A 12,448-nucleotide genomic window follows, 5' to 3' on the forward strand; every position below is an offset into this window, starting at 1 on the left:
CCGGCCCGACTGCGTCCTCTCCGGCAGGCCTCAAGCGGGTCTCTGGCTATTTCAGGCCTGCCGCAGGGCTCTGTGCGTCGTCACTGCAGCTGTCTGACAGGTGGCAGAGTGCTGTGGGGGACAGAGGAGACTGGGGGAGGGGGGGCGGACTTGAGGTCTCCATAAAAGGCCCGGGAGAGGGCAGTGATAACAGGACTCCCTGAACGCTGGAGGACTTCCCAGGCCCCGTGCACAAGACACAGGGATAGAGCCGGGGTGCTTGACCCACGGATTTTAATACTACAGGGACAACCTCGCAGGACACCTCCCCGACCCCAGGAAAACATCCCGTTTCCACGCATTTCCGCTCCCCGTCCGTCCAGACGGCTACCGAGCTGCCCGAAGTCACGTGATCCTGATCGCCCCCCCTCGTCACCTGACGCCCCAGTCATGTGACGTCCCTTATCAGCCGGGTCACATGATCTCACCCCCCAAGTCAGGCGCTCGACGGTCAGAGCGCATTCAGGAAGGAGCCGGACTAGCACAAAAAGGTAAAGCTGAAATCATTGTCGTTTACAGTGATGTACTCGGTTACAGCGCTTAGAAAGCGACGGCTTCCAGCTTGTGTTAAATGTACGAGTGTATTTCAGCCAGTCGCTAAGTTTCGTGGCATCTTTGGAGGACGTCACTGTGTTTCTGTTGTCCCCACACAGAGGGGACTGTTTTTAAATCGCAGAACTTTCCATACCGGTCTGCTTCCCGGAGAGGTGAAAATCGTTGTCGTTTATTGTGAATTAATTTGGGCAGCCGCTTCAAGATACCGCCCTCGAAAGAAATATGCGGCGGGGGTTGGTGCACGGATGTGTAGTTATTAGTTTCGTTTCTGTTCGTGTAATCGGCATTCAGGAGGTCTTGTTTTTTTTTTTAGAAACGTTTAGATGTTTCGGTCGGGTGCCGCGACAGATCTTTTGTGTTGTTGTTGTTGTAACTTTTCAACACACGACATTCAGACTGATGCCTGACAGAGGGGCAGTGAAAAACGAGCTCTGCCCTTTCCCCTGCTCCAGGAGCTCTGCGTGACTGCCCGGCTCCCCTGCCGCCTTGTCCTGTATTTCTGGGGGGTTCCCCCACGAATAGCGCTGGTTTCCGTGATTGAAAGACATTGCGATGGGCTTTTAAAAAAAAAAAAACACACAGGGAAGGCGAAACCAGGCAAGGCGCAGAAGCGGACACGTTATGAGGACACGCAGGACGCGCCTGGTCTCCCACGGGCTACAGGAGCTCATTCTCTTTAGTAGTCCAAGTAGGCAGCTGCGTCAGCACGCGTGGGCTGGAAAGTTAAGGTTTCTTCCCCGCTGGAAGGAGAAGAAAAGAAACGCAATGTTGAGGCTATGGAGCCGTCTTGAGACACTTCCCTTCCAGACAGGGCCGGGCAGTATCCCTGGGGCAGGCGGTGTGTGTGTGTGTGTGTCTGTAACGCCCCCCTCTGTCCCTGTGCCGCTCAGGGATGGACCGAGCGCTGCTGCCGCTGCTGCTGCTGGGAGTGCTGAGGGTCCAGGGGGCTCCGGACGCGGACGAGATCAAGTACCTCCCGGGCCTGGAGAAGCAGCCCGGCTTCAGGCAGTACTCTGGCTACCTGAACGTGTCCGGCAGTAAGCACCTGCACTACTGGTGAGTGTGGTCCCAACCCCTGATCTTTCCAGCTCACTGCCCTTCCTGCTCCCTGCTGATTCTGGGAAGCGAGCGTGGGAAATTCCCAGGGGGGATCCCTGGAGCTGGTGACTTGGTTTCCAGGAGAAGTCAGGCGGCCCAGGTGAGGGGGCCCTCAGTTTCCAGTAGTTCCCAGGGCGCGTCACGGGATTCTCCCGGGATCGGGAACCCCCTCATTCCTGGTTAGGACCCCAGGGATCTGGAAGCACAGGGTGCCTGTCCATTGCTGGCCATGCCAGCGAGCCCACATGGACACGTCAGGTTAATTCCATGAAGGTCAGGAGCAGTTGCTCAGACGTACACCGGCAATCAGCCCTCTGCTGCCAGGTGGGTTCTGTGCCTCCTGTGTTGTGCAGCATGAGGTGAGCTGAGCTCATGGGAATAAACATTCACAGACCTGCTGCAGGGTGCGCAGCTGCAGCTCGGGGGCCCCAGGCCATGCGGTGTCTGGAGCAGGAATTGAAACCGCTTGCTCTGTATTCCTTCCAATCCCACTTCCCTTTTTCCTGAGACTCCTGCGTGAGAGGGCCTTCTGTTCGGCTCGACTTCACAGGCATCACTGCTCTGAATGCCATCAGAAGGTGCTACCTACCTTTCCAGTAACAAGACAGGAACAATCCGATGCTGGTAAAGAGAGAGTTGCTATTTCAGAACACAATAATCCGGCTCACAGAATGGACTTGGGCCCTTAAAGCTGAGTGTGTGCCCCTCCCTGTGCTGCAGCGTCTCATACCCTCTCGAAAAGAGAGCCTGTCTTTGCATATCGCCTGTCCCGCCTGTGTGCTACTTCTCGCTTTCCTCCCTGTCCGAGCTCTCTGCTGTCTTGTCGCCAGGGAATGTCGTGACCCGGCCCCTGCCCCTCTCCTGCAGGTTTCTGGAGTCCCAGAAGGACCCGGCTGGCAGCCCCGTGGTTCTGTGGCTGAACGGGGGACCGGGGTGCAGCTCCCTGGATGGGCTGCTCACCGAGCACGGGCCGTTCCTGGTAAGAGCGCCTGCCCGCACGGCCCTGGGAAAGATCCGGGAGGGCGCGCACGTTTTCCCGCGTTCTGGGGAGGTTCCCGGGAAAAACCAAATCCAGTGGGCGGCGGGGTCTGCCTGATTCCTTCGCCAGGTCTGCGTGTGGCCTTGGGCAGCGCTCCCTGCCAGCCGTGTTGAAAGATCTGGGCGCGGGGGCGAATGAAGGCCTGTTTGTGATTCACGTCTGTTCCTGCTGCAGATCCAAGATGACGGCGCCTCTCTGAAGTACAACCCCTACTCCTGGAACACGGTACGCTCCCCGGTTCTGCTCGGGTTTCTAAACCGGTTCCGGTTTCCGATCGGGTCTGAGCATTATCCCGGCGCCCTGCTTTGTGGTTCCTTTCCCGATTAAAGGAGGAAGTGGAACAGTCGTTACTTGAGAGTTTTTTTTTTTATAGGAGAAGTCACACACGTCAACAAATTAACAAATACATTCACATTCACCTCTTTTTCTGTGTCAAAACGAAGTGAAAAAGCAAGTGGTCGAGGGATTGCCCTTCCTGCGATAGTCTGAAAGATGAGCAAACGTGAGGACAGCCGTGAGCTTCCCTCACCTGCTACATCTGGAGTAAAGTTACGCGTCGTTTTCCCAGCACCTGGCAGACCTGTCCACACGAGCTCACGAGCGCCGACTGCTGTCGGAGAGCCAGCTGACATCCTAGCTACTGTGCGGTCTTGATATTGAGCAACAGGAGCGACTGACACATCTGGGTCTGCGCCCCGAGAAATACCACCCTGTGCCCAGAGCGGCATGCAAATGGCGAGTCAGAAGTGCGTTCAAATGAATGATTCATGGAAAGACAATCTGAGATGAAAAATTAAACAGCTTTTTGAGATGTGGGGCGTGGAAGATTTCCAGAGGGAAGGGTGTGGGACCTGGGAGTTCACGGGCGTGCCTGTCGTCCGCAGATAGCCAACATGCTGTACCTGGAGTCTCCAGCAGGGGTGGGCTTCTCCTACTCGGATGACAAGGACTACGTCACCAACGACACGGAGGTGAGTCAGCGGGGGGGACGGAGCCCGTGTCCTGGCGCCGCCGTTTCCCAGCGCCGTGGGGTTTTGCACACGTCCTGCTGCGGACACAGACCGGACACCGAGAGCTTGACCGCTCGGGTGTTTTTTTGCTCCGTCCGCAAACATGCCGAGGTTCGAGAGGGGAGATGCGTCGGCTCTCCAGCCCCACAGGCACCGTGGAGTGGGAAGAAGAAGCTGGGAGGTGTGTGGGCTCTAGAACAGGCACTGCTGGAGCGGACCTGTTTAGAGGAGCTCGCCTAGGGAGCTGTCAGAATACATAGGCTGCAAAGGAACAGGTATGGGTACCGTTCAGCATGGAATCAACCTTTACCCGTTCCTTTGCAGACACGTTTAGCCCCAGTCTGAGGTTTTAACGAATACCCTGCTAGCACGGACTGTAATTCATTCTGCAGCGAGTGATTGGAATATATATTTTGCTTGTTTAAAATTGAAAGGAGGCAAGAACGTTAAAAAAAAATTGCTTCAGCTGTGGCTCACGTTTTGTTTTTTCATCTTTGTTTTTTAAGAGTGGAATATACCGCTGCCTGTTCCTTTACGCTTATGCAGTAGCTGGGCGTCGATCCAGCGATCGACACTGATGGGCGGAGAGGCGCACGCACGTGCCTCAGTAGGTCCTGATGGAGATGCCGTTGCAGCCGAGGCGCGTTGTCAGTCCCGATCGGCACCGTGAGCTCAGATGGCTGTCCGCTCCTCTCCGCAGGTCTCCCTCAACAACTACCTGGCCCTGAAGGAGTTTTTCCACCTCTTCCCAGAGTACAGCAAGAACCAGTTCTTCATCACGGGAGAGAGCTACGGCGGGATCTACGTGCCTACGCTGGCCGAGAGGGTGATGGAGGACAGCAGCATTAACCTGCAGGTGGCTGATGGGCAGAGACCCCCCAAAGTTGTGATTGTTTGAACCTGCATATTATACACACTGTTAATGTTCTTTGTACTTTTCAGTTTTATTTATGTCGTTATTACTCTGAAATTTTGAGCTGCCAGTTTTGTTTATACCCAACTTTCTATGGACCGCCAGCCCGAGAGAACTCTCAGGAAACCCCTGTGTGCTCCTGCCCATGGGCGTATCCACCCACTGGGGGAGTGCTCTCTCAAAATATAGGGGCGTGTCATCCCACTCGGGGCTTGTCCTCTCAAAACCCTGGGGATGTGTCCTCCCAATGGGGGCATGTCCTATCAGAACTCGGGGGTGGGGGGACGTGTCCTTTCAAAACTCTGGGGGCATGTCCACCCATTGGGGTGTGTGTGTCCTCTCAAATCCCAGGGGGCGTCTTCTCTCAAATATCAGGGCGTGTCCACCCACCGGGGGCATGTCCTCTCAACCAGGAGGCGTGTCCACCCACTGGAGGCGTGTCCTCTCAACTTTGGAGGCGTGTCCACCCACTGGGGGCGTGTCCTCTCAACTTTGGAGGCGTGTCCAGCCACTGGGGGCGTGTCCTCCCAAAACTCAGGGGGGCGGATGGACAAAGACCTAGGTATTGGGAACAGTCCCTCAGGCAGCGTAAGGACGCGGAGAGAAAAGGGAGATTCTAACCAGCGGTCTTGTCTTTCCCAGGGAATTGCCGTTGGAAACGGGATGTCCAGTTACGAGATGAATGACAACTCCTTGGTCTATTTTGCCTACTACCACGGGCTTCTGGGAACAAAGTGAGACTCTGATGTTTCTCTAAATGTCGCCGTCCCGCAGGTGGAAGCAAGGGGGCCGTCCCGAGCTGTGATCGCAGTGCTCAGTGTGTCCTTAACCAGAACTAATGGCGTAGCTCCCAGCCGGCCTCACAGGCGCTGATGTCATGGGAGTGTTAGCGCTGCGTTTATTCTCACAGCTTCCTTCCCATGAAGAGTTAAGGTTGCAGGTGTTCACTGCTGACCAGCATGGTGGTGCAGTTGTCAGCATTGCTGCCTCGCAGTGCTGGGGCCCCGGGTTCGATTCCAGACCGGGGGTGCCGTCTGTGTGGAGTTTGTATGGTGTTTCCTTCGGGAGCTCCAGTTTCCTCCCGCAGTCCAAAGACATGCTGGGAGGGTTTAGGGGGCTTGTGGGAAAACTGACGGGAGTCTGTACCTGTGTGTGTCCTGCGACGGACTGGTGTCCCATCCAGGGTGTACCCTGCCTTGCTGGGATAAGCCCCAGCTCCCCTGGGACTCTGTACTGGATACAGAGGTCATGAGGATGGATGAATACTGCTTGAACACTGTTTAAAACGTTTGTGATGTGGATTCTGTTATAGTTTTAAATGAATGTGGAGTGTGCATTAAGCCATTTGCTTAGCCAAGCAAAACGGGCCGTACGACCCCAGCCACAGGACCAGGATCTGCTGACAGAGAGAAGACCACCAGGCCACCTGCTGACAGAGTACAGGGGGCTCTAAGAGAGAGGAGATGGTCTCCTGCTGTTCTTGATTACAGTCCTGCTTGTGTTCTGTCTCAGGTTGTGGGCAGAGTTGCAGAACTACTGCTGTTCAAAAGGGACCTGCAACTTTTACGACAACCAGGATGAGAACTGCACGTTGAGGGTACGTACACTCTTGGGAAGGGTGTGTGGGCTTGTAGAAACACTGCTGAAACAGACTTGTTAAGCCCCATTCAGGTTTCAATGAATTCCTGCCAGCCCTTGCTGTGATTCACTCAGCAGCCTCTAGGTGGCAGCCTTTCAATGTAGCAAGCAGGTGTAGCCGTGCCTACAGAGTGGGGAAAAGGCTTACAAATGTTATACAGCCCAGTCCTATTTAACCATAACAGAGATGCACCGTGTCATAAAAAAAAAAATTCTTTTATAAAGTCAATGTTAGATGAAAAGAGCAGTTGCTATTCTTAATTAAAATGTTTCTTCTTGGAGAGGTTGAAGTGTTGTTTTAGAGACTTCAGTCTGTGTGTTTGGCGCCAGTGGGAGTCTTGGCCAATGAGAGACCTTTCCCCCCACAGATGCGTTGTGATGTAATGTACCCACAATGCCCTGGCTCTGGCAGCCTTGACGAGCTGTACACTAGCTGTCTGTGTTAATTTATGCATTTGTTTTCAATGGGATTAAAAATGTCGTTTGTCATTGACTTAATCGTTAATCTTGCTTTCCTTGTATACATAAAATGAAGTGGTCTCAGAATACACCCACATTTGAACAATTTAGAGTGGACATAAGGGCATGTAGACATCATCTCCAGAGTATTTCTCAATTGAAGAACATGAGAGCTGTGCATACTTTAGCTCATTTAATCTTTTTAGTTGTATCATGTAATCCCGATGAGGGTCCATTCAGCTTGTGTGTAATGTGTGTATAAAGTTTGATGGAGTATCGCAGATGTCCAGCAGCCTGAGTTCACTGTGTCTCTGTCTCGCGCTGCAGGTGGCTGAGGTGCAGGTTCTTGTCTACAGGTCAGGGCTCAATATATACAACCTGTATGCGCCCTGTGCAGGAGGGGTGCCCCAGAAAGTCAGGTGAGGTGCTGTTGGGATGGTGACACAGTGGATGGGAAGCTTTTCTCCCCACAGAGGGGCCGAGAGACGTGCAGTTGTGTGATACTAGCAAATTCCTTGCTAATTACCAGCACAAATATTTTTTTTTTTAATGAAACAAGGGTAAATACACATGATTATTTGGGGAACAAGGCAGCTGTGCATGCGGTAGGGTTGATGTAATCTTTTGGAAATTATCTTTGCAGCTGCATATTGTTCAATATAATGTGCAAAATGACATTTTTTGCACCGCATTTTTTTTAAGTGAAGGAATTGAGGTACTTCCTATGTGTTCTCTAACTCCTTGTCTGTTGGTTAACAGCTACCAGAAAGATCACCTGGTCATCCACGACCTGGGGAACCACTTCACCCGTCACCCCTGGACTGCCATGTGGAGTGAGGTAGGCCTGGGCTCGGCGGGGGCCCTGCTCGTTACTGGCGTCTCTGTCATTCTTGTTCAGCTGTGTCCTGACCTGGGGAAAGAAGAGACAGCACGACGCGTGGGATAGGTTTGATTGGCCTGTCTAAATTCTCACTTTGGGAAGAGGGGGTTTGATCGCAGCCCTGCTTTATGATGCTCTCTAGAGCAGGGATTCCAACAGCCTTCCCTCAGGAAACGACTGGATAAGATGTGCGCGTTAACGGTAATGTGGCTTCCTCTCCTTCGGCGCTTTTCCCGATGTTGTCAGCAATGTGGCGCTGCTGTCTTGCAGAAACTCCGGAGTCTGGCCTCTATACACAGGTCCGTGAGGCTGGACCCCCCCTGCACCAACTCCACGGCCTCCACCGTGTACCTCAACAACCCCTACGTCCGCCAGGCCCTGCACATCGCCCCCCAGGCCCTGGACTGGGTGATCTGCAGGTCAGAGGCCTCACTGGCGTGGGGGTGTCCCCTGTCCCCACACTTGAGCCGCTGCAGACATTGACCTGGGGCAGAGGATGCAGAAAGTGAAGCTTAAGCATCAGAACCACACCTGCTGGATGAAAAACGTAGTGAATTTCGGATGATGTTGTTCCCTGTTCAGAATGTCGGCCCTGACTATACCTGACGCATGATAAAATGGAACTAAGTAAAAGTTTAGCTCAGTGTAGGCGTGTACAGACACTGGGCCCTTAATGTGCTGTTTAGCCACAGTCTGTCTCCATGCAGTCCTGTGTTTCACACGGGAGTCCCTGTGCCCCTGTCCCTGCTGCCGGGTCACGTCTTGTGTTTGTTTGTGCTGCTGCAGCGCGGAGGTGAACCTGAACTACAAGCGGCTCTACATGGACATGAGGAAACAGTACCTGAAGCTGCTGGGGGCCCTGGTGAGTGTGGTGGGGCGCCTGTGGACGGTGCACTGGAGACAGGGCAGCCCCGCCACTAGGGGGGGCGGGTGGGTGGGGGTAGGCTGAGTTTATGCTAGAGGTGAGAGTTGGCGGCAACAGCTGGGCAGGCCGTGAGCTGGGGTCAGCGCTGCGTTATCACGGCGAGATTGCTTTATTGGGAAAGCACTGCCGGGAGCACAGGATATTCCCAGGAGGAGCACTAAGCCAGGGGGTCCCGTTAGGCGTCTGTGTGTCTCGCCCTGGGTTGGTCTCCTTCACGCCGCGTGTCTTTCGTCCATGCAGAAGTACCGTGTGCTGGTGTACAACGGAGACGTGGACATGGCCTGCAACTTCCTGGGGGACGAGTGGTTCGTGGAGTCGCTCCAGCAAGAAGTACGAGCTGGTGTCTCTTTCCATTCCTTTTCCTCTGTCTGTTTAGCTGCCCCCCATTGCCCAGGGGGTGTCCCTACTGAGTTAGCGTCATGTTCTCGAGAACTAAGGCCACATTCCTGAGAGAAAATTCTCTTTGGAAGTCAAGGGACGATGGCAAGGAGATAAACCGCCTTTTTGTAGCGTTTGTTTCCGAGCCTCCTGTAGCCCCTGAGAGTTGTCGCACTCCCGAGCAGTGATGTCACTCTCTCGGGCAGTGACGTCATTTTTTGAGCAGCGATGTCACATTTCTGAGCACCCATGTCACGTGCCGCAGGTGCAGGTGAATCGCAGGACCTGGCTGTACAACAATGGGGACAGCCAGCAGGTGGGCGGATTCGTCAAGGAGTTCTCTAACCTTGCCTTCGTCACGGTCAAGGTGAGCCCACCGTCCCGTTGCTCTGACTGGGGGGGGGTGAGGGCTTCAGTCAGTTCAGTTGGAAGCGGGGGAGGAGTATGGAACTGCTTCTCTCTGCACACACTGTGCACTACTCCCTACCTGGCAAGCATGGAGCAGGAAGTGGTATCTCATGGTTTCATTTGACATAGTGTTTGTCTGTCAAGACGTCTCCACGCACTCTACAATTTAATGAACAGCAGGAGAACTGATAGATAAACTTTAAACCTTATTTAAACATTTAAGAGCGAAGTTATTTCAGAGCATTTCTGCCTTGTACTGGCTGCGTTGGTAATGGTTTCCTGTGTGTGTGTGTGTTTTCCGCAGGGTTCGGGACACATGGTGCCCACTGACAAGCCGATGGCTGCCTTGACGATGTTCACTCGTTTCTTGAAGAAGCAGCCCTATTGAGGAGGGAGGCGATAGATCTGCCCCCCCCCTCCTCGCCTCTGACATGAGGGGGGCGGGGCAGGTCTGCTCGTCGCTTCTCCCCAAGAGAGGAGTCACATCCCGTTCAGATTCTTACCTTTCTGTGCGATCTGATCTTAAACTGTCATGTTAAAACCGTGCACTGGGAGGTGACTGCGTGCAACGTCAGTAACTGAGATGTGTTGATTTATATGCACAGACGTGTTCCAGGAATATAGTTTGCACAAGCTCTTTGCAAGTACCATTGGGCTACATTAACAAAGCTTTCGTGCCTTTTGACGTCGTGCGCTTGAGTGTAGCTCGTCTTTGTCTTGGATTAAACACTTAAACGTTTTCCCTTCTATCCAAAGCCTGATTGCCTTGTCCAAAGCCTCTCTAAACGATACTGCTGTAGTGGACATGTGTGAACTGCTGTCGGTCAATCTGAAAGCTACTGAAGGCATCTGCATGTCCTGCAGGTGTGATTATATCCTATTCGCAGCACATGGTACAGCCTAAAGCCATCGAGCAGCAAGTCCTGAGCACAGCATCGCTTGCCCAAGTTTACTGCAGAGCCCGAAATGAATATCTAATCGGTACTTTGTTACTCTTGTCTGCATTTGTCATTAGTTTATTTTTTATAGATTTTATATTTTGAACAGTGCATTCTCTGAAAGCATTGTAGATTCGAATCAAAGGATAAACAAATCCTGTCAGCCACTTCTGCGTTTTATTTTAATGAAATCGTGGAATTCCGTCAGCAGCTATAAATGTCTTTGTAAGAAGTCAAATGTTTGAGCCACGGTTGTTGAGAATAACGCCTCACTGAGCACTGAGCTGGAATGTCACAGCCTGTGAGCCATCAATAATGTCTTATGTTGAACTACATATCGGACACGGTGAGACTGTTCTCACAGCAGAATGTACTGAAAGGGAAATCAAGCCTTCGTGCGAGCTTCCTTGGCGGTTGCTTAAGTTTATAATTCGTTAATTTTTTTAAATAAAGTTTTTTTTTTTTCCTCTTTTTCTCCCGTCATTTAAAAGTGTCGAGTGTTTTTTTCCGACGGTGTAAGTGAAGGTGGGAGAGGCTCTTAGCCAGCGCCGGGCCTGTGGAGTTTCAGAGGGACGGGCTGAAGAGGGGGAGACGGGTCTGTGAGCGAGAGTCCTCAGGGGGTTCTGGGAGATAAGGGCCAAGGGAGTGGGCCACTATCTTGGTTGCCAAGCAACAGCACTTGGAATGCCCTGGGCAGAAGCTGTGCTCCCAGAGGAGTCAGGGTGGAGTTGGAGAGGAAGCCTGTTTGGGGGGGGGGAATTCTAGTTTTGCTCACGCCAACTCACGTAGACCCCAAGTTCTTTTACGTGAACCCCCGATCGTTGGTATGTTACTACGCAGGATAGCGAATAAGTTTCGAAACTCTGTCAGTCCTAACCAACTGCTAATAAAGCTTTGCAATTCTCCCTGTTTCACTGAACACACTCTTTACCCGACATGTGGTGAGTCTCCTGGCACCGCGATAAGGCCGATCAAGTGTCTCTGTCTGGCCTGACCTAAACTCCTGTGCCTTCAGTAAACATGTGACGTAAGGACCTCTTCCCCATCCATTCAGAGATTTCACCTCTGGACTGCTGCCCTCTGTGCACAATTGGATGTCCAATATTGTTCAAAGGAATTTGTTCTAGACAGGCTAATTGACAAACCTTTTTAAAAACGCTTTAAGTCCAATATTATATGTATTTTTTATGCTGGGCTGCTGTTGATTTCTCTGTGCCACTGAGGGACAACAGGCATTCCTCAGACCCTTATCTAAATCCAACCTGTGGATCAGCCTGCAACAACGTCTGCGCAGAATCGGGCAGACGTATCCCTGAGCCACAACATTTCCTCTCCAGCAATCCCCATCGCTCCTGCTTGGAAAGCTGTGTTTTCTGGAGGGGGGGATGGTGCCCCTGCACCTCTACTCCAATGGCTCCTTGAGGCTAGAGAAGCTGGGAGAAAGGTAGCAGTACCTCTGATGAAGGGAATATTTTGGGAATCCTACTCCATCCTCTACAGTTAGGAAATAATTAGGCTGTTTAATTGACTACTGAGGTTGGAATAAAACTTGGAGCCCACCATTCTATACATCTGTTTTCTAACCACTTCCACCCAGGAGCCAGTGCCTATCTCGGCAAGCAATGGACACAAGGCAGGATACACCCTGGATGGTAAACGTGTCGTTCACAGGCTCGCACAGACACGCACACACGCACACCAACCGGCGTGTCTTTGGACTGAGGGAAGAAACCGGAGCACCCTAGAGGAAACCCACACAAACATGGGGAGATCATACAAACTCCACACAGACAGCACGCCAGGAACTGAACCCAGGGCCCCAGAGCTGTGAGGCAGCAATGCGGACCACCCCTCTTCCAACACTTTGATTCTCTTCTTCTGCTTTGGATACATTTTCTGACTTTTCCTGTCTCTGCTGCTCTGTAACAACTATGAGCAGATCGGAGACCATACAGTGTATATTCTTATTTATTTCACAACACTATATTGACTATATTGGCAATAGGACCGGTTCATTACATGGGTGTTATTTTGCAGAATGATTTCCTGCACATTTATAATCATGAGGGATGAAATTTTTTTTCTATTTTGAAAAACGTAATAAAATGTTAACAACCAAAAAAGTCAAGTACCGTGTACAGTATCGGAAAAGAAGGTGAATACGTTAA

The 12,448-nt window shown here is 52.2% G+C and overlaps 1 protein-coding gene across 1 annotated transcript; it reads left to right on the forward strand.

Annotated features, from left to right (window-relative positions):
• The first annotated feature begins 421 nt into the window (after positions 1-421).
• Positions 422-10,763, forward strand: ctsa (cathepsin A). Its single transcript, XM_069179556.1, has 15 exons — positions 422-530; positions 1,485-1,650; positions 2,560-2,671; positions 2,906-2,956; positions 3,616-3,702; positions 4,442-4,597; positions 5,297-5,388; positions 6,167-6,251; positions 7,079-7,170; positions 7,511-7,589; positions 7,902-8,050; positions 8,418-8,493; positions 8,797-8,886; positions 9,200-9,301; positions 9,647-10,763. Exons 1-15 carry the CDS (start codon positions 458-460, stop codon positions 9,728-9,730), a joined length of 1,494 nt encoding a protein of 497 aa, XP_069035657.1. The 5' UTR covers positions 422-457; the 3' UTR covers positions 9,731-10,763.
• Positions 10,764-12,448: the final 1,685 nt, after the last annotated feature.

This window comes from Lepisosteus oculatus, chromosome 16 (assembly GCF_040954835.1).
Source record: "Lepisosteus oculatus isolate fLepOcu1 chromosome 16, fLepOcu1.hap2, whole genome shotgun sequence".
Lineage (NCBI taxonomy): Eukaryota > Metazoa > Chordata > Actinopteri > Semionotiformes > Lepisosteidae > Lepisosteus > Lepisosteus oculatus.

What these genes read in the sequence shown, in the direction of transcription:
- ctsa (XM_069179556.1), top strand. Translation starts at nt 458, where the DNA reads ATGATCTCACCCCCCAAGTCAGGCGCTCGACGGTCAGAGCGCATTCAG. An exon ending in ATGAGAACTGCACGTTGAGG is followed by an intron (nt 6,252 to 7,078) that starts GTACGTACACTC and finishes CTCGCGCTGCAG; the next exon opens with GTGGCTGAGGTGCAGGTTCT. An exon ending in GGACTGCCATGTGGAGTGAG is followed by an intron (nt 7,590 to 7,901) that starts GTAGGCCTGGGC and finishes GCTGTCTTGCAG; the next exon opens with AAACTCCGGAGTCTGGCCTC.